Source organism: Haliaeetus albicilla, chromosome 13, assembly GCF_947461875.1.
Source record: "Haliaeetus albicilla chromosome 13, bHalAlb1.1, whole genome shotgun sequence".
NCBI classification, from domain to species: Eukaryota; Metazoa; Chordata; class Aves; order Accipitriformes; family Accipitridae; genus Haliaeetus; species Haliaeetus albicilla.
In genome coordinates, this window is record NC_091495.1 from 41696740 (window position 1) to 41717483 (window position 20744).

General features: G+C 50.8%; 2 protein-coding genes and 1 non-coding gene across 7 annotated transcripts; 2 read left to right on the forward strand and 1 right to left on the reverse strand.

The window, feature by feature from the left end:
* Window positions 1–471: 471 nt before the first annotated feature.
* On the reverse strand, window positions 472–4527 carry PCYOX1 (prenylcysteine oxidase 1). 2 transcript variants are annotated; one of them, XM_069801092.1, is made up of 6 exons: window positions 4382–4527; window positions 4098–4304; window positions 3393–3567; window positions 2737–2948; window positions 2287–2439; window positions 472–1942 (listed from the first exon to the last, which is right to left on the reverse strand). In XM_069801092.1, the coding sequence occupies exons 1-6, from the start codon at window positions 4473–4475 to the stop codon at window positions 1284–1286; spliced, it is 1500 nt and encodes a 499-aa protein (XP_069657193.1). In that variant the 5' UTR covers window positions 4476–4527; the 3' UTR covers window positions 472–1283. The 2 variants fall into 2 exon arrangements, with proteins under 2 accessions (XP_069657193.1, XP_069657194.1); XM_069801093.1 differs by lacking the exon at window positions 4098–4304 and having other exon boundaries at window positions 4382–4498.
* A 78-nt stretch (window positions 4528–4605) lies between these two features.
* On the forward strand, window positions 4606–4676 carry TRNAG-CCC (transfer RNA glycine (anticodon CCC)). The gene has a single exon. It is a non-coding gene; the product is annotated as a tRNA-Gly (tRNA).
* Window positions 4677–4941: 265 nt separating this feature from the next.
* On the forward strand, window positions 4942–19782 carry TIA1 (TIA1 cytotoxic granule associated RNA binding protein). 4 transcript variants are annotated; one of them, XM_069801094.1, is made up of 13 exons: window positions 4951–5155; window positions 9844–9940; window positions 10398–10496; window positions 11021–11075; window positions 11248–11280; window positions 12500–12587; window positions 16169–16244; window positions 16680–16788; window positions 17296–17391; window positions 17489–17573; window positions 18190–18313; window positions 18793–18932; window positions 19178–19782. In XM_069801094.1, the coding sequence occupies exons 1-13, from the start codon at window positions 5130–5132 to the stop codon at window positions 19299–19301; spliced, it is 1152 nt and encodes a 383-aa protein (XP_069657195.1). In that variant the 5' UTR covers window positions 4951–5129; the 3' UTR covers window positions 19302–19782. The 4 variants fall into 4 exon arrangements, with proteins under 4 accessions (XP_069657198.1, XP_069657195.1, XP_069657196.1 ...); XM_069801095.1 differs by lacking the exon at window positions 11248–11280 and having other exon boundaries at window positions 4952–5155; XM_069801096.1 differs by lacking the exons at window positions 4951–5155; window positions 9844–9940; window positions 10398–10496; ... (1 more) ...; window positions 11248–11280; window positions 12500–12587 and adding an exon at window positions 15385–15680.
* The last annotated feature ends 962 nt before the right edge of the window (window positions 19783–20744 follow it).

Below are 20744 nucleotides of genomic sequence, written 5' to 3' on the forward strand. Positions count from 1 at the left end.
GTTGACAGAGATGGTCTTTTTTTGTCACTGTATCTTTAATACAGAGGTGCTAAGCGCTTTCTTAAGCACCACAAAGGTAGAAAGTGAGCTTTGGGTAGAGCTCAAAGGGTTTTCTCGGAAAATTTGACAACCACTACCTGGAGTGAGGGCTACAGCCCTGCCGTAGGTGCGTGCCATGACCGGGCATCTGTCCGACACCACGAGTACAAACCCTCAGCTTGCATTTCAGAGTTCCCTGACCTGGCACAAGGAGTGCCCTGCAGCAGGAAGTCTGTTCTGCTGGGATGGAAAGTGTTTTGCGGGGGGGGGGGGGGGGGGAATAACACGAGCTGTAAGTACAATAACATCTTTTTTAGCTTTTTATCGCTGCTGCGTCCACAGCAGCGCAGCAAGGATGCGGCTGGACGATGAGATCCGTCGGGTGGCTGAGCACAGAACAGCCGTACGCTACCTCATGGCAACGGCGCCGGCTTCCTTTCCAAACGGTGCATTAGTTTTTATTTGCAACGGCAATATTCAGACACAGTCGAGGTATCGCAGCGCTATTAGATACGGTTAAGAGAGACAATGTTCTCACGAAAAGGGTTTTTACCTACTCAAACCTAGCGGTGCCCCGCTGCAGGGTCAGGTCGTCCAAATTATTAACTCTTTCAGACGTTGACAAAGCGAAGGACAGCAGTGGTTTTGCTTGCTTACTGCTTGTTTCAGCAATTCATGTGCTCCCAGCAGATCAACTCCCCCCTGCCACCCCCCTGTAAACTACAGTACTTGTTCTGGAGGCAAATTACGAACGCAGCCCCAATTTCCACTGCGCTAGTCCCACCCCAAGGAATAACTACTTGATACACCCTTCAGAAAATAGCTGAGGCAGAGAGTTTTACAGTCAAGAAGTTGATTTTCCGTGCCTGAAACAATGTCCAGACAGGGAAAGCGACGTGCGCAGGTTAATCACAGTGATGCAGATCCTGAGTTTGGCAGACTCCTTGCCGTGGAGGGCACTTTCGGGGTCAATATGGCATTTAAAACTTCTTTTTTGATCTCACAGGGATAGACGGAGGATTTTATTTGAGGCAGGGTCAGCTCCCTTGGGAAGCTTCCTCCGCCTTTTCACTGCTGTTCTAGTCTGTCTTGAGCTGGCTGGGTGCCTCCTTTTAGGGACTAAGCAAGGAGTTCCTCTTTCATTAGCTTTAATTGTGGCTAAACGGTTATACTACGTGATCCATATCTCTGGAGGTTGTAGTGCGGACGCTCCTGCGAGCACCCAGCCGTGGGCTCCCCGGGTCTCAAAGCTCCGTTTTCAGCTTCTCGTGCAAATCTTCCTGGTCAATCCTGTCAGCGTTCCCGTACCACCGGTGGTAAGCGAGCAGGGCGGCATTTTTGGCTGCGATGGCACTCATCTCCATGGCGCTCGCGGCCCGCTCGATGCCGTTCAGGTAGTAGATTTTGTCGTGGAGGATGATGGGAGGGCATTTCTCCGGGGGGCTGTAGTGGGGGTACGCCAACCACTTCTTCACTTTGACGGAGTCGTAGGAGGAGAAAAGCAAATTAAGCTGCTCTTTGGTGAGCACCTCCTTTGAAAACACCTTCCAGACAGCTGACTGCAAGGGCAGCTTTCCTTCGCCGCCCATGTCTTCCACGGGAGACACCACCCCCAGGCTATTGATGAACAATTTGGGATTCTCCGTAGTGAAGATGGCACCGAAATGAAAGGCGGATGGGTCCCGGTAACCAAAGAAGGAGGCGTTTAAGCGTCCGTGCACAAACGTCGTGACAGTCTGGTGGTAAGGATTTGGGAAGTCTGGGACAGGAGGGTCAAAGTTCTTGAAGGTGATGTTGGCCATTTTGCGACTCAATGGAGCAGCGATGACAATGATGTCATACGTATCCCCCGTTAGTCCCGACGTAGTGTTGTAAGTGACCTGGTAGAGCTTCACCGGGTCCCCTGGGGAGAAGAGCTCAGTTATCCCACTCTGTGGCTGGAGGGAATCCCCTTTGTTCCTCTGACAAACACATTAGGCTTTTAAAACGCCATCCCCTTTAGGCTGATTATGCCTTTTTGCAAGCTGAAGTAGCTTTATAAACTAGTCCCAGCTTAGCTGAGGGAGCGCGGTGAGCTGGGGCTTTGAGCAGGGCCCAGTTTTAATCTTAAAAGACCAAGGAAGACCCAATCTGTTGCTTCGGTCTGCCAAGGGCTGCAGCTGAGCAGCGACGGAGGCCAACGTCGGTCTCCAGCTGCTGGAGCTTGCCATTCCCCTCCCCACCAAAGGGAAAGCAAACCCAACTCACCTGTGGGTCTGGGTCTGATTTTTGGCTCTATAGACAAAACTGTACCAGGGATAACTTCAGCTTTGGAGGCGTAGATAAGGCCAGTGCAGACAAGTTTGTTCCCCCCTTTTACCGACCAAAGGCCCGACTCCACCCCTGCCAGAGAAACGGCACCTACAAGGAAACCACATTCGTTAGAGCGGCTTGTTCGGCGTCATTCTGTAGGGGAGCGTTTGAAACAGAAAGTGGAAAATTAGAGGGAAAAAAACCATCCCTTTGGGGCACAGAGCTTGCTGAAGGCCAGGGCTAAGCAGGTCACGTTAGCCAGCACTTTGTCGGAGTAAGGCGGTAACCCAGCATGGGAGGTACTGCCGCATGGTACCAGCCCAGGGAGCAGGAATCCCAACACGCGTGAAGAGGACAAGGTCCGTGGGACAGACGTGGTGGGAGGTTAACCCACGAAACGCTCACCTACGAAACCATTGATGTTGACACCTTGCCCGTAATTGACTCTCATGGCTGGACAAACCATCTCATTTATGAACCTATGGGAGAAGCCCGCTTTCTGCATGGCTTCGTCGATGGTTTGGTTCAGCATGCGGATGAAGTCGTTCCCTCCGAGGGCGTGAAGCAGGCGCTCGTTACTGCTGAAGGCGTAGTCATGTGTCTGGTAGCGATAGATCCTTTAACCGGAGATAAGAAATAGGTGTTCAGTCGCTGTTAATTCTCTTTGTTGCCCTCGGAAGCTGCGGAGGATCTCACAGAGCAGCTCCCGAGAGCTTCGCAGCCCTTTGCGGGAGCAGCAGGGCTTGTGCTTCGAGCCAAGCCCTAGCCTAAGCAGTACCTGCCTAAATAGACCTGGACCTTCATTATGCATTTACTGATCTTTCCTAACAAAAGCACTTTTTGCACAGTTATGAATTTAATTCTCTTATCGCTTATCTCGATCTTTTTCCTTAGAAAAATCATTGGCAACAGAGAGAGGGCAACCGGAGACTCCTTTCTCAATGGCGATGGGATGATTTCACTGATTTTTTTTTTAATTTTTTTTTTAAACTTGGCAGCAGGTTTCACGCCTTTTCCCGCAGCCGCTTTCCCACCTTTTTCCTTACAGGGGTCCGACGTACCGCATGAACTTGTCCAGGATGTCCTCCACCCACATGTACATTCGCAGGGGGTTGAGCCCGTAGTGCCAGAGGAGCTTGAGAAGGTTGACGATGTACCAGCTGCTCTCCTCAAACACGAACTCCTCTCCGTTATAAATGCCTACGAGGCTGCCGTGTGCTGGGGCAACTGAGAGGCCTTGAGGAAAGGGGTAAAAAAAAAAGGTAATTTAATGAAAGATAGAGCTTGCGTCAAGCCAAACTACATTACGCCTCAATTTTAACTTCCTGAGACAACCCAGCTTTGCATTGTTAAGGGTGAGCAATTAAAGATTGGATCCCCAAGACGCGGAAAGGGGAATTAGTTCTTGACCGGGAGCCAGGTAGTTATCTGCGGTGACTTTTGGACCTTTACGATGGGATTAATGCATCCCCTGGTGGTGGTGGGGGGGTCCACCTTCCATCGGGATGTGGGTCTCCTTTTCCCGGGGCTGAGGTACCACAGGGGGATATTGGGGAGGGATATGGAGGGGGGATATGGAGAGGGAGGGATATTGAGGGGGGGATATGGGGGGATATGAGGGAAGGTAGGGGGGCAACCAAGGCTTGTTCTTTACGGGGATGTCCCCCCAGGAGAGCTGGACCCAGAGCATCCCTGGGGGGGGGTGGGGGGTGTTGGTTTTGGGGTGTGGGGATGCCGGGGGGGTGGGGGGGGTGGTCCACGCTCACCCAGCTCCTTGACGAAGTGCTTCATGTGCAGGTTGAGGGGGTGAAGGACGGACCCCCCCGCCTCGTAGCCGGCCCCCTCCACCTCCAGCGTGGCCAACCGGCCGCCCACGGCCGCCTTCTCCAGCACCTCCAGCCGCACGCTCCTCCCGAACTTCTGCCGCAAGAAGTAGGCGGCCGCCGCGCCCCCGATCCCGCCGCCGACCACGGCTGGAAGAACCGGGCACCGGCCGTCAGCGCTGCCCCCACAGCACCCCACACCCACCCCCCCCCCGCCGCCGCCATACCGATCTTGCCGGGGGCATCGCGCTGCTGCGGCCGGCGGCCCGGGACGGGCGGGCAGAGAGCGGCGAGGAGCAGGAGGAGGCGGAGAGCCGGCATGGCGCTGGCTCGGCGGGCGGGGCCGCCCTGTCAGCTGGTTCCCGCCGCGGCGGGCGGCGGGGGGGCCGGTGTGTGTGTGTGTGGGGAACCGGCAGCGCCATGGGGGCGGGCGGGGAAGCTGCAGTCAGCGGCGCCGCTGGTGTAGTGGTATCATGCAAGATTCCCATTCTTGCGACCCGGGTTCGATTCCCGGGCGGCGCATAACTTTTTTTTCCCCCCCCCTCAAACCCTGCTTTTAAATCCCTTAGTTTTTTTTATTTCCCGCCCCGCCGGGGTGAGGAAGCGGCAGCGCCGTACCCCGCTGTCACCGGGGGAGGCGTGATCGTTACCGGGAGGAAGGGATGCGTGGGGGTGTGCGGGGCTGCTGGCAGCGGCGGGGCGCATGCGCGGCAGCGGGCGGGAAGCCGCATCCGGAGGTGGTGCGCCTCCCTCCCTCCTCCCTCCCCGAGGCGCATGCGCGTTGCCGCCCCCTCTCGGCCGGCCGGGCCCCTTCGCCCGCCACCCGCCATCTTGCGAGGACCATTGGGGTTATTGTCCGCCGCTCGGGCTCGGCGGGGCCGGCGGCTCTCGGGCTGCCCAGGCGCTGACGGGGGCCGCGGGGCCGGCTCGGCGTGAAGAGCCGGGGCGGGGCGGGGGCGGTCCGGCGGCGGCGCCATGGAGGATGAAATGCCCAAGACCCTGTGAGTGGGGAGGGGGCGAGACCGCCTATTGTTCCCGGCTCCGCGGGGAGGGGCGGCCCGGGCTCCCCTCACGCACGGTCCCTCAGGCCCGGGCGACGCGATCGGGCCTCCGCGACGGGCAGCGGCGGTCGCCCCGGCCCTTCAGCCGCCTCCAGTGCCAAGGAGGCGCGGGGGCCGGCCCCCGCCCGCCGGCCCTCAGCCCTGCGGGGCACCGGGCCCCGGTTCCCCTCACGGCGGGCCGGCCCGGGGGGGAGAGCCCGGCCGGGGCCTGCCCCAGCCCCTCCGCCCGTGCCCCGCCATGCCTGTCCCCTGCGTTGCTTCCCAGTGGTGTTCACCGGCTTTCTGTCCGTCGTCGTCCCCCCCCGCCGCCCCGGGGCTTTCTGCCGGGCCTCTCCGGCTCACATCTGGAGGGAAGGGGGCTGGGGAGATGTACACACACACCCCCGGTACTTGCTCCGCGTACGTTTTCGCGAGGGTCTGGCTGAATTTTGCCGTTTCTGGGTTGTGTTAGCACCGTCATCTCACCGCGGCGGAGGGGGGGGGGGTGAGGATGGGGCTGCCCTGGCCTAACAGCTGGAGCCCCGCTGCGATGTTCAACAGCTTGATGTAAATAAACGGGGGGGTGCCCGTGAAATCGGCGCTTGCCCCAAGTGTTTAAAGCGTGCTGCGAGCCTGTTATTTCCCGAGGAACTAATCGTAGCTGTAGGGCAGCTCCTCGCCTCGCTGAAATCATAAATGGGCTTCCTTTAATTACAAGCCGCTTTTCTGGCAGTGTTCAGGCAGCTGACACCCGCCGCTGTCAGGAGGGATTTGGACTTTGGCTCGGCTGTTGCTCCTGCAGCCAGCTGTGCGTGAAAGGCGCAGGACAGCTCCTGTCCACATCTTATTCATGCGTTTCTCTCCTTTTCTCGGGCAGGCGTGATCTGGAGTGGTTTCCCTCATTCAGCTCAGGGAAATCACAGACTCCAGTCTTCCACCTCTGCGTAAGCTTTGATCCCTGTTTCAGTGCAGGAGTTGAGAGGAGGACAGACAGGAGGGAGGGGGAATCTTTCCAAGGCAAGGGGAAAGTTTTGCCCATGGACAGTGGCTGTACCTACCCCGAGGGTTGATAAATGACTTGGCTGAGTGACTGCAGGAAAACAAGACTCTTACGTGACTTAGGCCAGCTCCTCAGGCCCAGGCTTTCCGGAGCGGTAAACACTCTGTCCGCCTCCCTGTGTGTACGATCCTGTTGTCTTTCTAGTGCGTGCATTTTCTGAACTATTCTTGGCATCTGCAAACATGGGTCAGACCTGTTGGCATATTTGCATGTTTGTTTAGAAAAATGTTCCTCCCCCCCCCCCCCCCCCCGCCCCAGTCCCAATGACATGGTTGTCTGGAGTCTAGTGGTCTTGGCCGAACACGGCATATGCTTAACACAGTGAATTATCTGACCTTGAGCACGTGCAGCTCGTTGCACAAATACAGCCAGGCTTCTGAGCTACGGAACCGAGTGTTGAGCAATGTACCGAGAATGGTATTTCTCTGAATCGCTCCGAGTGACTTTCTCAAGTCATATGGAGGATTGTCACGAGCTGAATTTCACAGATTGGGTTTAGAACGAGCAGCTTGAAGGAAGAAAAAGCAGCTAAAAGTAATCTCTTTCCAGCTCAGGTCTGAAGTGCGTGTTAAATATTTGCTTGCATGAGGATTTCTGTAGGTAGTGCTACAGAAATCCCATCTGGACGTGGGTTACGGGGCTCCCTCCTTGGTTCCGTTGTTTTGCTGCGTTGTGAGGGGCTGCCAAAGTGGTCTGCAAGCCGTGTGCCTTTTTCTTTCATTCCTTTAGCATGTTTAAGTAGTTTTTCCAGAACAGGTTCCAGACATTGTTGGAAGTAACTGCTTGGTTTTGCCATTTCCACGTAACCTGTTTCTTTGAAGGGAGGTGTTAGAGCCTTGGCGTTTCGAAGCACATTCGGAGCTGTATCGCTTATGTCAATGATTTCCTGGATAGGCAGCTCATTTTCACATAGCCAGTGACCTTCCTTGAAAGCCACTCTTCAGTGACAGAGATTATAAATTTGAAGAGCGGGTCCAAGGCAGACGGTGGTTTTGAATTTACAAAGACCTCCTGTTTGTATTTTTCGTAAAAGTGCGTAGCTGCTTGTGGAACACGTGTACTTCTAATTTACTTTGTGTGTCTGAAACGATGCAGAGGTGCTAACACCCAATAGTTGGTATTCCTTGTCAAGAAACCATATACCGATCAATGTGCGGTGAGTAAATGGAGTTGTCTGCCTCGTTTGCCTTGTATAGTATAGTCCTTCCTCTGCAGAGAAATGTCGACTGACTCATTAATGAGAATCCAATTAGCAGGAAAGAGAGGGAAGGGAAAGGTGCGGGAGACGACAGAACCGTCACGCAGGAGAGATCTCCTCCCGTATTAGCTGTCCCTACCTGGCCAGGTCACCTCAGCACTTGGTTATTTCTTGTATAACTGGTCCGGGACAAGGTCCAGGTCCAGGACCTTGCCCGCGTGCCAGCTACACAGAAGCAGAGCTGCGGTGGAACTCCATGGAAAGGTTCGGATGGTCCAACACCTTGAGTGTAGCACAGAGAGAGTACATCAGGGAAAATAACACAGGGATTGTTCCTCGGGGGGGAGCGGTGTTACAGCTCTGTGTTTTTCCCATCCGTCTTGGCACATGGTTGATAGTATCGCAGGACTTTGTTGTAGTTTGTCAACTAGTGGATTGGAGAAACCCCTCCAGACTTGCTGGCTGCAGAGAGCAGGGAGCAGATGTACGCAGCTACGGGTAATGAGGTTACGCTGACAAATAACATGAGAAAAACGCTGCTGAATTTGTACGACGTTAAGTTGTTTTTCTGAGTGACCAATGTGCTTTACGATTCCCCCTCCTTTTTTGAGTCTTTTGCAGAATGCTCGTGTTCTGTGTTAGCGCTTGCATGGCCGTTAAGGGATATCTTGACCATGTCTGTGCATGAGGAGCTCAGGTTTGGTTTTACCTCTGCGTGGAAGCAAGTAGGTCAACATCTAGTATGCAATTACACATACCCTCTCTATGTGTGTCTGTACACATGTATCTTGCTGCAGTTGATCCTCTGGGGATGCGTTTTGAAAGGTCTGGCCACGCAGATTCGTGGGGCCATCAGAGATTGCTTACCTAAATCCTGCTTTTTCCAGCTAAATCCGGTTGTAAGGCAGGGAATGCTTCAGGAGATGCCTATCTGATTATCGGGGTGAAAATCCAGCGTGAGTGCAAAGGTCAGGGTGTAGGCACCCTGTCTAGGAAACCGTCAGTCACAAATAAACCATTAATAAACTTAGACCTAGAAGGTGATGTGCGAGTCTCATCGGTTTAGTGCCTCAGCTTATTTATTATCCAAATGGCGATAATATTTTAAAAAAGGGGGGGGGGGAAGAAGTCTCGCCGGTTATGACTCTCAGTTGAACTTGATGCGGGGTGGAACGTCCCAGCGTTATCGAGCACAAAGTTAATTGCCTTAACAAAGTGCACTAAACCCTCCTCTGTTTAAGGAAACCTCATCAGAATCGCAAGAATTGCTCGCTTTGTTGAGCGAGAGGATGCCTGTGACGACCCGGTTCTGGTGAAGCACGTGGTGGTTTTAAAAAGGAGTACGACTCTGACTCCTACCTAAAATAGTTGTTCAAATTATTAGTATATAGCTTGCCGGGTCATTTCTGACAGAAAAACAGAGGCTGTCTGTCTTGTTCCCCCGTTCTCTCCTCTGCTAAACCAAATATTGGGAGTGCGTCCATCTCTTCGGGAAGGCTGTTCGCAGCCTTCTGTCAACAGAAGGAGCGCGAGAAGTCCCCGGTTTTGTCACCTTGTTGTTTTCTTACGACACCTTTGCAACTCTTGCACCGAGATGGGGAGGATTGCTGATTTATTGGCTTGGTTTCAGCGGCACAATTCCGTTGAGGTTCTCGTTGCAGAGGCCGCGGTTTGCCACATAATGTTCTTTTGCGGAAGGGTGCTGCCACACCTTTGGAGCTGAGGTTTCTCTGTGTGCTTTTTTTAAAAATCCCGTGACTTGAGCTTAACAGCAACAACAAGAAAACTCCACCTGTGGGTCGAGGATGATCTTCGTCGCTGAGGATGCCAAAATCCCAAATCGGAGCAGGGGTTCAGGTTCCGCTGGCACTTGAGGAGGCTGATCCTTCCAAATGGAGGAGGACGGGGGAATGCCCACACTTGAGCACCTTTGCCCTTGGTCATTTCAGGCAGATGAGTCCTTTTTTAAAAGGAACTGACTAAGTAGTGTGTAACGTGCTTGCTAAACACCAGATCGAGCTACTCGGGCAGCTAGGGAAATGGCGCTCAGTGAAAGGTGGCTGTGTGTGGGTATCAGAACTGCCGTTTCTATACATGGAAATCCATTTGGTAGGTCAAGTTGTCCATATCTGGCTTTCTGTTCAGCTTTGAACCGGGGCGCAATTTTAGAAAAACAGGCCTCGGGTGGGACTGAGGACAGGCGCTGTTACTGCCCGCCGTCAGCGGCCAATTTCGCCCTGGGATATAATCCTGCGGCACGCTTTGTTTCAACGTCCTAACCTGGCGGGTTGGGTGTTTGTTGGGGGAACGACTTTGGGCCGCATTTGCTTGGTTACCGACGAGCAGACTGGAGCATCAGGATGGCTTCTGACTGTGTATTTGATCTTACAGGTACGTGGGGAACCTGTCCAGAGACGTGACCGAAGCTCTAATCCTCCAGCTGTTCAGCCAGATCGGACCATGCAAAAACTGCAAAATGATAATGGATGTAAGAGCCTTCACCTGATGATTTTCATGTTTCTCATAGCTCGTGGCTTTGGGTCGTGCTTGCGTGTTTCGGAATTCCACTGGAAACATGGCGTGATCACGTTAAAGGGCCACAGTAAGGCTGGAGATGACAGTCGTGTACTTTTGGCATCGTTTCTGCCTCGTACCTGATGTTAAATTTAAGGCTGTGTGGATATTGGGAGAGGGGGTGAACGGGTTAATATACGTGGGTGTCGTAGATGATATTTGGGAAGTTCTTTGCCATGCTTTTACCTTTCTAAAGCAGACCTGAAGCCTCCGTGGCATTGTTAGTGCGCTGACTGTGGTCTCTGCATAGAGTAAAAAAGCCTATCCGTTTTGAGACCTTTAGATGTAATGAATAAGGAGCTGAGTAGAATAGCGAGAGTGTGGTTTGAAGAGGTTTGTATCGGTAATCCTTTGTTTCTTTCTTTCATCAGACAGCTGGAAACGATCCGTACTGTTTCGTGGAGTTCTATGAGCACCGGCACGCGGCCGCAGCGCTGGCTGCTATGAATGGCCGGAAGATAATGGGTAAGGTAAGCTGTCATGTCTACAGGGTGAGTTGGAGTTGAAAACAGGCTATCTCAGATGGCGCGGGTGAAATATCACTTGAGATGAAATGGATACACTGCAGATGTTAGACGCTTCGTTTGGACGGAGGTCTTAACGTGACGTGACTAAAAAGAAAAGCTGTTCACGCTGTTATAGGAGGAATGCAGAGGGGGGTGGTGTAGAACCGGGAGGGCTCAGAGGCCGCAGGAGTAATGAGGATTTTAACTCTGCCGACCTTATCGGGACCATGTCCCTCTCTCCCAACCCCTGCAAAAAAACGCGCCCGAGCAAACCAAATCTCCAGACCAGATCTGGTTCCCATCTTTGCTCTTAAGCAGCGAAACACGGTTCGGAAGAATGAACCCTCTCCTGAGAAATGGGTCCTAAACTTGAGCTTTCACCCCAGACTCGCACGTCTGGTGCCCCTGTAGCGTCAGAATGAAGCTCTGGAGGCATCTGAGTTTAGTTGGGATTTGCGTGATCTAACATGAGCGACTGATGTTTGCAGGAGGTCAAAGTGAACTGGGCGACGACCCCCAGCAGCCAGAAGAAAGATACCAGCAGTAAGTGTCGCTTAACGCTTTGAGTACGTGTTTGATTTGTACGAGTAATTTTTAAACGTAAACAGTAAGCATCGTACAGTTATATGCAGTAATGTTTTGATCATAATCCTAAGATATTATTTAATGTGTTTGTGTTAATAAACTTAAGAACAAATCTAATCTTTGTCATCAGGTAGTACCGTTGTCAACACACAGCGTTCACAAGGTAATTGTATCTTCTTAAACATAAAATGAAATCTCTCAAGGGTATTCACTAACCACCTGGAGCTATGTATGGGGTTTTTGTTAGTTATGAATTTATTTTTTGTGGAAAGACTTCCCTTTTGTTTCCCTATAGCATCAGAAAGTGATGTAGCGTCCACCGTTCAGTTCTGGTGCTAATCTCTGCTATCGAGGCAGAACGGTTGGCTCCCCATGAGGCTGCAGTATGCGCTCCTGCAGGCAAGCTCCTTGGGAGTACCTAGACTTTTTCCAAAATCGGGCTCCACGGCTCACGGCGAGCCTGCGGATTGCTGCTTTTCTTGGCAAGCTTTGAATTTCCGTAGGCCGGTGGGGCTAAACTACATTGGCGTCCGAGTGGACTCGAGAGTCTCGTACCTGCTGTAGTACAAATAACTCTGCATATTGCTAGGATGGTATGTGATGCTTTGTTTGATTGTAGCGGAAAACTCCTTAGATACAGGACTTCTGTTTCTCTTTGGTGCCTGTTTTTTATGGCTCTGACATAAGTTGAAGGGATTACTGTTTCCATTCTGTTGCCTTCAGTCTTAGTTCACTTGCACGTGGATTCACATACATTGAATTCACGTGGATTCACGCAGTGTATTGGCTGGGCAACCGAAACTGTTGGCTTTTGAGAGCTCAAATGCTTTACCAGCAAACTGTTGCAATGCAAGGTGTTTTTTTGATTTGTTCTTCACGACCTACAGTGTTAACCCGGACGTTGTGGCTAGGTTCAAAATACGTCCCGCTCTAGAACGAGCGTTACTCTGCGCTTCTTGAGACGGCTAGACGTTTCAGCTGATTGGATTTTGAATAGCTAGCGATCTGCCGTGTCAAAGCTTAACAGGAGCGTACGGAGAGAAAGATTTTCGAGTAGCCTCGGCAGATTAAGTAAATAGTTTAAGACTTTGTACGGTAAATGCCGACTGGTCTTAAAAGCGGTTTGTAAAATACAAAACGTAAATGCCATATGTCGCTGTGGTAGCCTTAAAATCACTGACTTTGTAGCGCTGCCAAGCAAAGGATCTCTTAGGAACGGCAGTAAATTCTGTTTTATAGTAAATGCTAGTGTTTGTGTAGTTTTTAATAATAGCTGGAGAGCCGTGCTCTGTGAGATCGCTACGCTCTGTGCGCGTGTGCGCGCGCGCGTTCAGGGGCCATCTTCAAACGTTAAAACCTTTTTTTCTCTTTTTCCCAAAAAGACCATTTCCATGTCTTTGTCGGAGACCTCAGTCCAGAAATTACAACTGAAGATATAAAAGCAGCTTTTGCGCCATTTGGAAGAATATCGTAAGTAATTTCTTAGGGCAAATAAACTAAAAGTTCTCTCTCCTAAATGGAGGCAGCCTTATGTTTCAGTAAGTAAAAAAAGAGAGTTGTCACAGTGCAGGAATACTCATTCATCTGTTCATGCAGCGACTTGAGTCTGAAAGGCCGGGCATTAAGTGGGAATGTGTAACCCAAATTCCTTTATAGTAGTTTGTTCTGCTCTCCTAGAAAAGTTGCATCCAACTTGCTTTGGTTTTATACTCCTTGCCTCGTTTGGCAAAGCAACGCTGGAAAAAAATTGACTCCTAAAACCTGGGGTTTGCATTTCACTGGCCCTCTCGGCGATCAGATCACCATCACGCTGTACAGTTTGTGACCGAGTCCATTTGCACGTTCACGTCTTGAGAGGCTTTGGATTTTTTGTTAGCCGTGGTGTGCCGGCCACCGGTAGCCAACGTGTTTTTTGCCGTTAAATTCCCATGTCCCGCAAAATGAACCTTTTTTAGCACCAGACTCGTTGGGGCAGCCGGAGGCTGCAGCTAGAGCAGCCTCAGAGCGTTGGGCACTGGGTCAGCGTAAGCCCTTGACCCGAAGGGCTCGGCCAAAACCGCGGGGCATCTCGGGTCAAGGAGTCGCACTCATCCCAGAGGTGCAGAGCGATGTCGTCACAAGCGAACGCGTTAGAAACGGGGAACGGCGCTGGCAGCTCTCTGCCTGCCAGTTTGTTGTATTCAGGGTGTAGCAGAGTAAGGAGCGGTTCATTCATTCCATCCTCCGAATGTAAACCATTAATTTTCCTTGTAGTGTTGTCTGTACTGGACATTGAAGTTTCTTGATGGTGATGTAAGAGAACATAGAGTGCTTTGGAGTGTTGTGTAGTGAAGCATTTAATTGAAGTAAGTTTGTTTTTTGTTTTTTTTTTTTTTCCCCTCAGAGTCCAGTGTATTACTCTCTTAAATGCCAGCTTGATTTCCTCTTATGATAAGGTTTAAAAAAAAAAAAAAATGTGATCTGAATGTGACTCGCTTCAGACAACTCTAATGCTTGACTGCATCTTTTGTGTAATTGTCATCCAGGAAATGCAGAGGGTTGGACTCCTAAGGAGAGTCAATTTATCCTCTGGCCAAATGCGGTCTGGATGGAAGGGACGAGGGGCTCTAAAGCAGAGCTGAACCGGAATGAGCGCGAAAGGGAGGCAGTAATAGACGGCCGCGTAGGTGGGACTGCAGTGGAGCTGTGAAAGAGTTTCCCCTAACTGAGTTAGTGCTGGGTTTCTGAGGCGACAGTTCAATGGACGGTCGCCTTTAACAAACGAACCCCCCAAAACCACAAAACCCCTCCCGAGCCTGAAGCAAAAAGTAACATCTGAAAGTCAGCTGGGGGAGCGTAAAATCACCGCGAACATCAGTCCATGGTCCGTATTTCTGGGGCCGTGCCCGTTGTCCCATCTTTTCTAGAAGAGCTTTTTGGACGCACAGCTTTTGCCATGTGGTGGTGGTGACGGGGAAGGGGGAGCGATGCTCTTGCTTTTGGGGTACTCAGCGCACAGCTGTAGAGCTAACACACAGAAAATGCGCGGTTTGCCCTGGCTCAAACTGACTGTCCAAAACAAAACTCGGTTCTTTTCCTCCTACAAAAGTAGTAGATTAAGAATGGTCCCCGTAACGACTCTTTTGAAGTCTAGCTCCGAAACCGAGGGGTTACATAAAGCCGAGGGGACCTCGATTTACGACTTGTTGAAATTTGACCTGAAAAAACGTTGCTGCTGTCTCTTAAGTGGTCGAATGAAGTTACTTGACTTTACCTGTTCCTCGTCAGTGACTAGTTTCTGCAAATGTGGTGCTAATGGAATATTTTCTGATATTTTAATTTTTTTTTTTTTTTAACGTTGTCTTTGTTGGTGCTAAACTGAGCTTGTTGTTAACGACACTGAGGTTGAACTACTGCATGATTAGCGCATAAGAAATTTTGGTAATTCTTTGCATCTGGATTTTTTAATCACTGTAAAAGCGCACTTTCATTGTGGTTTCCTTTTATGCTTGCTGTACGCATGTTTTCACTTGTTCTCAAGTCTTTATTTTCAAAGTTTTCAGTTGAGGGTAAGTAGAGATGAGTTTTTCCCCCCCTCCCTCTATAGGCTCTTCAGAGCAAACCAATCTAAGCTTAGCAAAGCGGCTCTTCTCAGGCAATTTGTAACGTACGACCCGAATTCTGACCTAACCCGGGAGGGGGGAGATTAAAAAGGGGGAAGGGGCGGGTCTCACAAAGATGAAAGAAATAACATTTCCACCGTAGCTTTGGGAGAGGTGTTTTCCTCGGGCCTTCAGTGACGGCGTCAATGCCGTGGGCTAACGTATGCCAGAATTAGGCTTACGATGCGGCATTTGCAGTTACTGTAAAGGCTTAAAAAAAGCGAGCGTAATGAACCTTCTCTTCATTGTGACTTTTCTGGCCAGTCTTGGAATGCTAAATGTTGTGCACATGTTAACGCTCGTTTCTCTGAACCCTGTTATTTTATACAGCCGTAAGTTACATTGCATGACCTTCTGACTGGTTTTATGTTGTCGTTTCTGTTCTTTTTAATGCCTGCGTGTGGGGGGCAAAGGAGGGGAGGAGAGGGTGGCCCGTACGCGAGAGCATCTCGCCCCTCGGCTAACTTGTACACAAATTGCCTGAGAAACGCTGTAGAATGGCGTTCCACGAGTGGGGTTTAGCTCTTGTAGCTGGGTTCTCTTTTTTAACTCAATCTCAAATAATAGGGCTCTGGTTATTTTGCAGAGTGTCTCTGAAGAATGGACAGAATTGCCATGGCTAACTACAAGCTACAGTTCACAGTGGACAAACGTTGTAGTTTTCTTATTTACTTTTATAAATATTTTTTTTCTTTTGCTTTTTTATATCTTGTAGTTTCCAATCAGTCCTGTATGATTGCTGTTGTACAAATGCACTTTAAATGATGTGTAATATGTAGTTTAAGACGTGAATGTTTCGGTGTTTTCTTTTCTTCAATAATTTCTGAAAATGTCAATCTCTCAAAATTTACAGCTGCCCACAGTCCAAAAAGGGGGTAACGAATTGACCTGAGAAAATTAAAGAATTCAGTTAACAGGCGACGTATGCCTTTTAATTCCTATCTTTTTTTCATTTTTTCTATTTAATATTTTGAATGAGTAGGTAGAATGTGTTGGCAAATAGCGAGTTTAAATTGCATGGTTAAAGAGAGCCATTCAGCTAATGTTAGTCAGCTACGTGCCTTAAGTGATTCTTTTGAATAGCTGCTTTGACCATGCTTTGTGTCTTAACAGTCTGTAAAAGCATTTTGAAGCAGGAGCCGACTGTCGTAAAGTACATATGTTTGTTAGAGAAGCTATTGATTTGCATGTTTACACAATTAAGTTTAATTTTGCTACTACCTGGCAAAGCGTTAGTAAAGTTCTGTTTAGAAAAGAAGCCTTTTGCTTTGACTGTGTTGCTGGTGCAATAAACAGTTGACGTTAGTCAAGGTGAAACATGAAAATAAGCTGTACGTGTGACTCGAGTTGTCGTTTTTAGTAAGGTCGTCTTTTGGCGGCGCTGAACTGGCTCTCGTTTCTGCTTTTTAGAGACGCGCGTGTGGTTAAGGACATGGCGACGGGAAAATCTAAAGGATACGGCTTCGTTTCCTTCTTCAATAAGTGGGTAAGCTGCAGCACGGTCTCGAGCGCCCCTGAAAAGCGGACAGGGGGAAGGAATAATACCGTCGGTCCCGATCTCTGTCCGGCTTCCATTTCCCTGCCTGCTGAGGGGGAGGCTTTTCTCTCTGTTCATCGAGACACTCTGCTGTCGCTTTAGCGTTTCTAAAGCACGTGGCAAGCGACGTCCGAATGAGCGATGTACAGACGTGACGGAGCGACGATACGTCCAGCGTGTATCAAGAGAGTCTTGGGTGCGCGCGGGGAGGCCTGACGGCATCCTTCATCCTGCCTAAATCTGCTTCTTTTGAAGCAGGATTTCTTTTGGCACGTGGCGAACGTCGGGCAGGGTGGGCGCGCGGTGATTTCATTCATTTGGCTCTATGGCAAAAGGAGGAGATGCCGATGGTGGGGTTTTCTGCTCTCCCTCTCTCGTGGACAGGATGCAGAGAATGCGATTCAGCAGATGGGCGGTCAGTGGCTCGGTGGAAGGCAAATCAGAACGAACTGGGCGACAAGAAAACCTCCGGCTCCAAAGAGTACATACGAATGTAGGTTCTCGATCATTTGCGTCTTAGCAAATGTCCTGCCGCACCCAGGAGGAGAAAGAGAAAAGGGCGAGCTGCGAGCCTTGGAGATTGCGGGAGGAGGGAAAGCGGGCACTAAAGGCAGGCAAAGGCTCTCTTGAAGAGTTTCACGCCTCCTGAATAAAGCGGCTTCCTTCGCTACGGCGACTGTATTACCGCTGCGGGGTGGCGGGGAGGGGGATTCTGTCGGCTTCTGCATGCTCAGGTTGGAAGCTTGCTTTCTCTCTAGACAGCCAGGACGAGCTCTGGCTTTTTAACTGTGCTCCCTCGCTTTTAAGGCTTTACGCCCTGATACAAAATGGAACCGTGTCAAAGAAAGCATTTCTGTTGGAGAGATCTTAAATCGGGTATATTGGACCTACTTGATAGGCGTTCGCAGTTTGCGCTCGACATCTCGTGTGCCCGCCAGGATTAGAATTTCTACGTAATGCATGTCTGATCCACTGAAAAGCTCTGTAAAATCTCTTTAAGCAAACGCCAAACAACTGTCTTACGACGACGTGGTCAATCAGTCCAGCCCGAGCAACTGCACCGTGTACTGCGGAGGTGTTACTTCGGGACTGACAGGTATTGTGGCTTCCAGCTACCGTCGCGTTGGACGTTTATGAATAACTCCGCAGTCGCCTCATTTCGCCGCTCTGTTTGTGTTTGCTTCCTGCTCCAGAACAGCTAATGCGCCAGACCTTTTCTCCCTTTGGGCAGATCATGGAAATTCGCGTCTTCCCGGATAAAGGCTACTCCTTCGTACGGTAGGCTGTCGTGCGGTTTGCGTGTTGACGGCTTTAACGAAAATTGTGGGTTCGGACACTTTTGGTGTCAGCGGAGCGCGGGTGGGCGCATGCCGAGCTGGAGGGTATGCTTTGCGGCGGCCCTCTCGGACCGCAGCCTGATCTGAGGAGGGAGTTACGGCTCGTGGCGCTTTCGGCAGGAGTGGGAAAAAAAACTTAAACCCGGTCTAAAGCGGCGCAGTGCCTGTCGTCGTTAAGAGATCTCTGTCTGTTCCTCTTGTGTAATTTCACAGTGGCGTTACTGAGGCAGACGGTCGAGTTTTAGAGTCTTTTCCAGAAGCATCCTTGTCTCTCTGGTGCGTGCGGCTCCGCATAATAGAAAGGAATTGTAAATTGACTTGCTCTCATTGCTACTGAATTTTTCACATTTGTTTAGGGAGAGTTAGGACACTGAGATGGGAAAAGTGACCGTCCCTGCCGCCCACTGCGGGGGTGACTGGAGGAAGTTTCTGCTGTCGGGCTGGTGTTCGCGCAGAGCCCAAATCCATGCTGAGCTAGCGGGGACTCTCTCGGGGTCGATTCTGGCTGCGGCTCGCTGAGCGAGTTGTTTATATTGGCACAACTTACTTTTCGACAGGTTTAATTCTCACGAGAGCGCAGCGCATGCCATCGTTTCCGTCAACGGAACGACTATAGAAGGACACGTAGTGAAGTGCTACTGGGGCAAAGAGACGCCAGACATGATCAGTCCGGTCCAGCAGGTCAGTACTTCTCCTCTGCTAAAGACAATGGCTTTGCTAATGAGTCCTTGCTAGAAACCCATTAAACGGCTGTAATGTCTGTGCGCGTGCCGGTTGGAGGCTTGGTGTCACGCACCTCGCCTACCTCACAGCTTCTTTCATGAGAGCATGCGTCTCTGAGGCGCAATCCAAGCTAAAAGCTTTCTCTGGCGCGAAGGCAGCCGGAGCTGCTGCTCCTGTTCCCTGGATCTCTGCCGACGGCCGCGTTGTTGACCGGGGTGGGGGCGGCAACGGGTCGCTCTAGTAACTAGAGGCTCGCCGACTCAAAAGGGGTGCCCGACTGAACGTCCGCACGGCCGTTTCGGCGTCGTTTTAGCAAGCAGACTCATAAGCCCCCCTCAAAGACGGACTCGGCAGCGGGGAGCAGCGGGGTCTGACGAGGTGACGTAAATCGCCGCTTCCTCGGGCGCCGCTTAACAGCCGGGTGTTTGCTCTTGCAGAACCAGATCGGCTACCCGCCGGCGTACGGGCAGTGGGGCCAGTGGTACGGCAATGCCCAGATCGGCCAGTACGTGCCCAATGGCTGGCAGGTCCCCGCCTACGGGATGTACGGGCAAGCGTGGAATCAGCAGGGCTTTAAGTGAGTATTGGGGCTTTTTGTGACCGTTTCCCTCCCCCCAGGGGAGGCAACAATCCGAGTCGGTAGCAGCGTAAAAGCTGCCGAGACGTTCCGGTCCTCCGTTACTTGGAGATTTGGGACGCAGAGCGTGCGTATGCGTCCCAGACGGCCCCGTGCCGAGAGCGAACCCGTTAAGTTCTCCCTCATTACCCGCGCATTTGCCTAACGAACTGTTTTTTCTGCCCTCCCCCCCGCCTCGCCGACAGTCAGACGCAGTCTTCAGCGGCGTGGATGGGCGCCAACTACGGCGTGCAGCCGCCGCAGGGGCAGAACGGGAGCGTGATAACCAACCAAACGGGATACCGTGTGGCGGGCTTCGAAACGCCCTGAGGAGGAGAGGACTCCGAAAGCAGCCGGCTGGAGCCGTTGTCGACCGGCAAGATTTATCAGATCAAGTGTTGGATGCGATGTATTTATTTGAGAGGGAGAGAGAAACAAGGCGGGGGGGGGCGGGAAGCATTTTTAATCATGAAATTGTCATCCGCATTGTTAAAAAAAAAAAAAAAAAGAAACAACAACAAAAAAAAACAAAACACAAAACAAAAATCACACGAAACGAGATGCTGGATGTCTGCCAACTTTTGCCTTCCTTTTCCTCCTTTATGTGTTTCTTAAGATCCACGTTTTTGAAACACAGCAAATGCAGGGACTACTGCCACTGAAAAACAGGGGCAGCAAATTGCACAATGTCAAACCTTTTTTGTTTTTCTTTTCTTTCCTCGGAAGTCGCGTGCCGTTCTAGTTTGCATTCCGAACGATTTAAAATGTATTATAAACCGTTGTACAAAAAAAAAAAAAAAAAAAGCCAAAAGCGTGTGAATCCTGAAGCCGTCGCGTCTTCAGCCTTTGCACCCTCTGTTTTAAAAGAGCCTCTTGTATAAAGCCTCCGTCTCCCCGCTTTTGTTACACCGGGTTTTTGCGACGATAAATTATTAGTTTACAGCGTTTTTTTGTATCTCAGCGTGTTTTTCAGGGTCGTCTTTGCCGTATGACGGGAAAGGGGGACGCCCGGCCCGCCCCCCACCCCCACCCCCGCCTCGGGAGCGAGGATTTCCACCCTGGGACAGCGAAAATCCTGTTACTGACGTGTGACAAATTCCTACAAACCAGCTGGGTTGTTGTGTCTTTTTGGGGGTTTTTTTTGGTGGGTTTTTTTTTTTTTTACCGATTTCTACATTTACATGTACTGATTATGTAAAATATTTTAGCAAATTAATATTTTGCACAACTGTTAGCCGCCTTTGTACGTTTCCTTATTTAAAGGTGGGACGCCGAGTCCTTTGACGCGAGTTATGCCTCAAATCGTCCTTTTTTTTTCTTTCTTTCTTTCTTTTTTGCGTGTGGACATCAAATACCCGCTCTAGTCCTCTTGAAATGCGAAGCTCATCCTCTCTTGGGATTTAATTATTGTAGAAAAATTCCCCCCGTCTCCCGGGTCGTGCTGAGAGTCCGTTTCACCCAGCTAGCGGAAGGCGACTGGAGCTTTGCAAACCGGGTCTTTTGCAATGTTCAGAGGCCAAAACCGACCTTTTCTGTCCTACCTCTTGACCAGCCTTCAGAAAAAAAAACAAAAAAAAAAAAAAAAAGGGAAAAAAAAACCAAAATCGAAGCTTGTTGTGTGCTCTCTTTTCTTGTTCTGTGTCCCGCGGCCGGCTCTCGCCCTCCCCGGGCCGCGGCGGGCGGGAAGGGAGCGGCTGCTGGGGGAAATTTGGGGGGAAAAGGGCCCGAATCGAGTAAATCTGGCCACAAGCGTGCCGCGGGGGTCGCTGGGAG

Coding starts and splice junctions, on each gene's coding strand:
- PCYOX1 (XM_069801092.1), bottom strand. CDS start 4,475: ATGCCGGCTCTCCGCCTCCTCCTGCTCCTCGCCGCTCTCTGCCCGCCC. Junction 3,568..4,097: donor GCACTTCGTCAAGGAGCTGG/GTGAGCGTGGAC, acceptor CCTTTCCTCAAG/GCCTCTCAGTTGCCCCAGCA. Junction 2,440..2,736: donor CAACATCAATGGTTTCGTAG/GTGAGCGTTTCG, acceptor GTTTCCTTGTAG/GTGCCGTTTCTCTGGCAGGG.
- TIA1 (XM_069801094.1), top strand. CDS start 5,130: ATGGAGGATGAAATGCCCAAGACCCT. Junction 5,156..9,843: donor GATGAAATGCCCAAGACCCT/GTGAGTGGGGAG, acceptor TTGATCTTACAG/GTACGTGGGGAACCTGTCCA. Junction 9,941..10,397: donor ACTGCAAAATGATAATGGAT/GTAAGAGCCTTC, acceptor TTCTTTCATCAG/ACAGCTGGAAACGATCCGTA.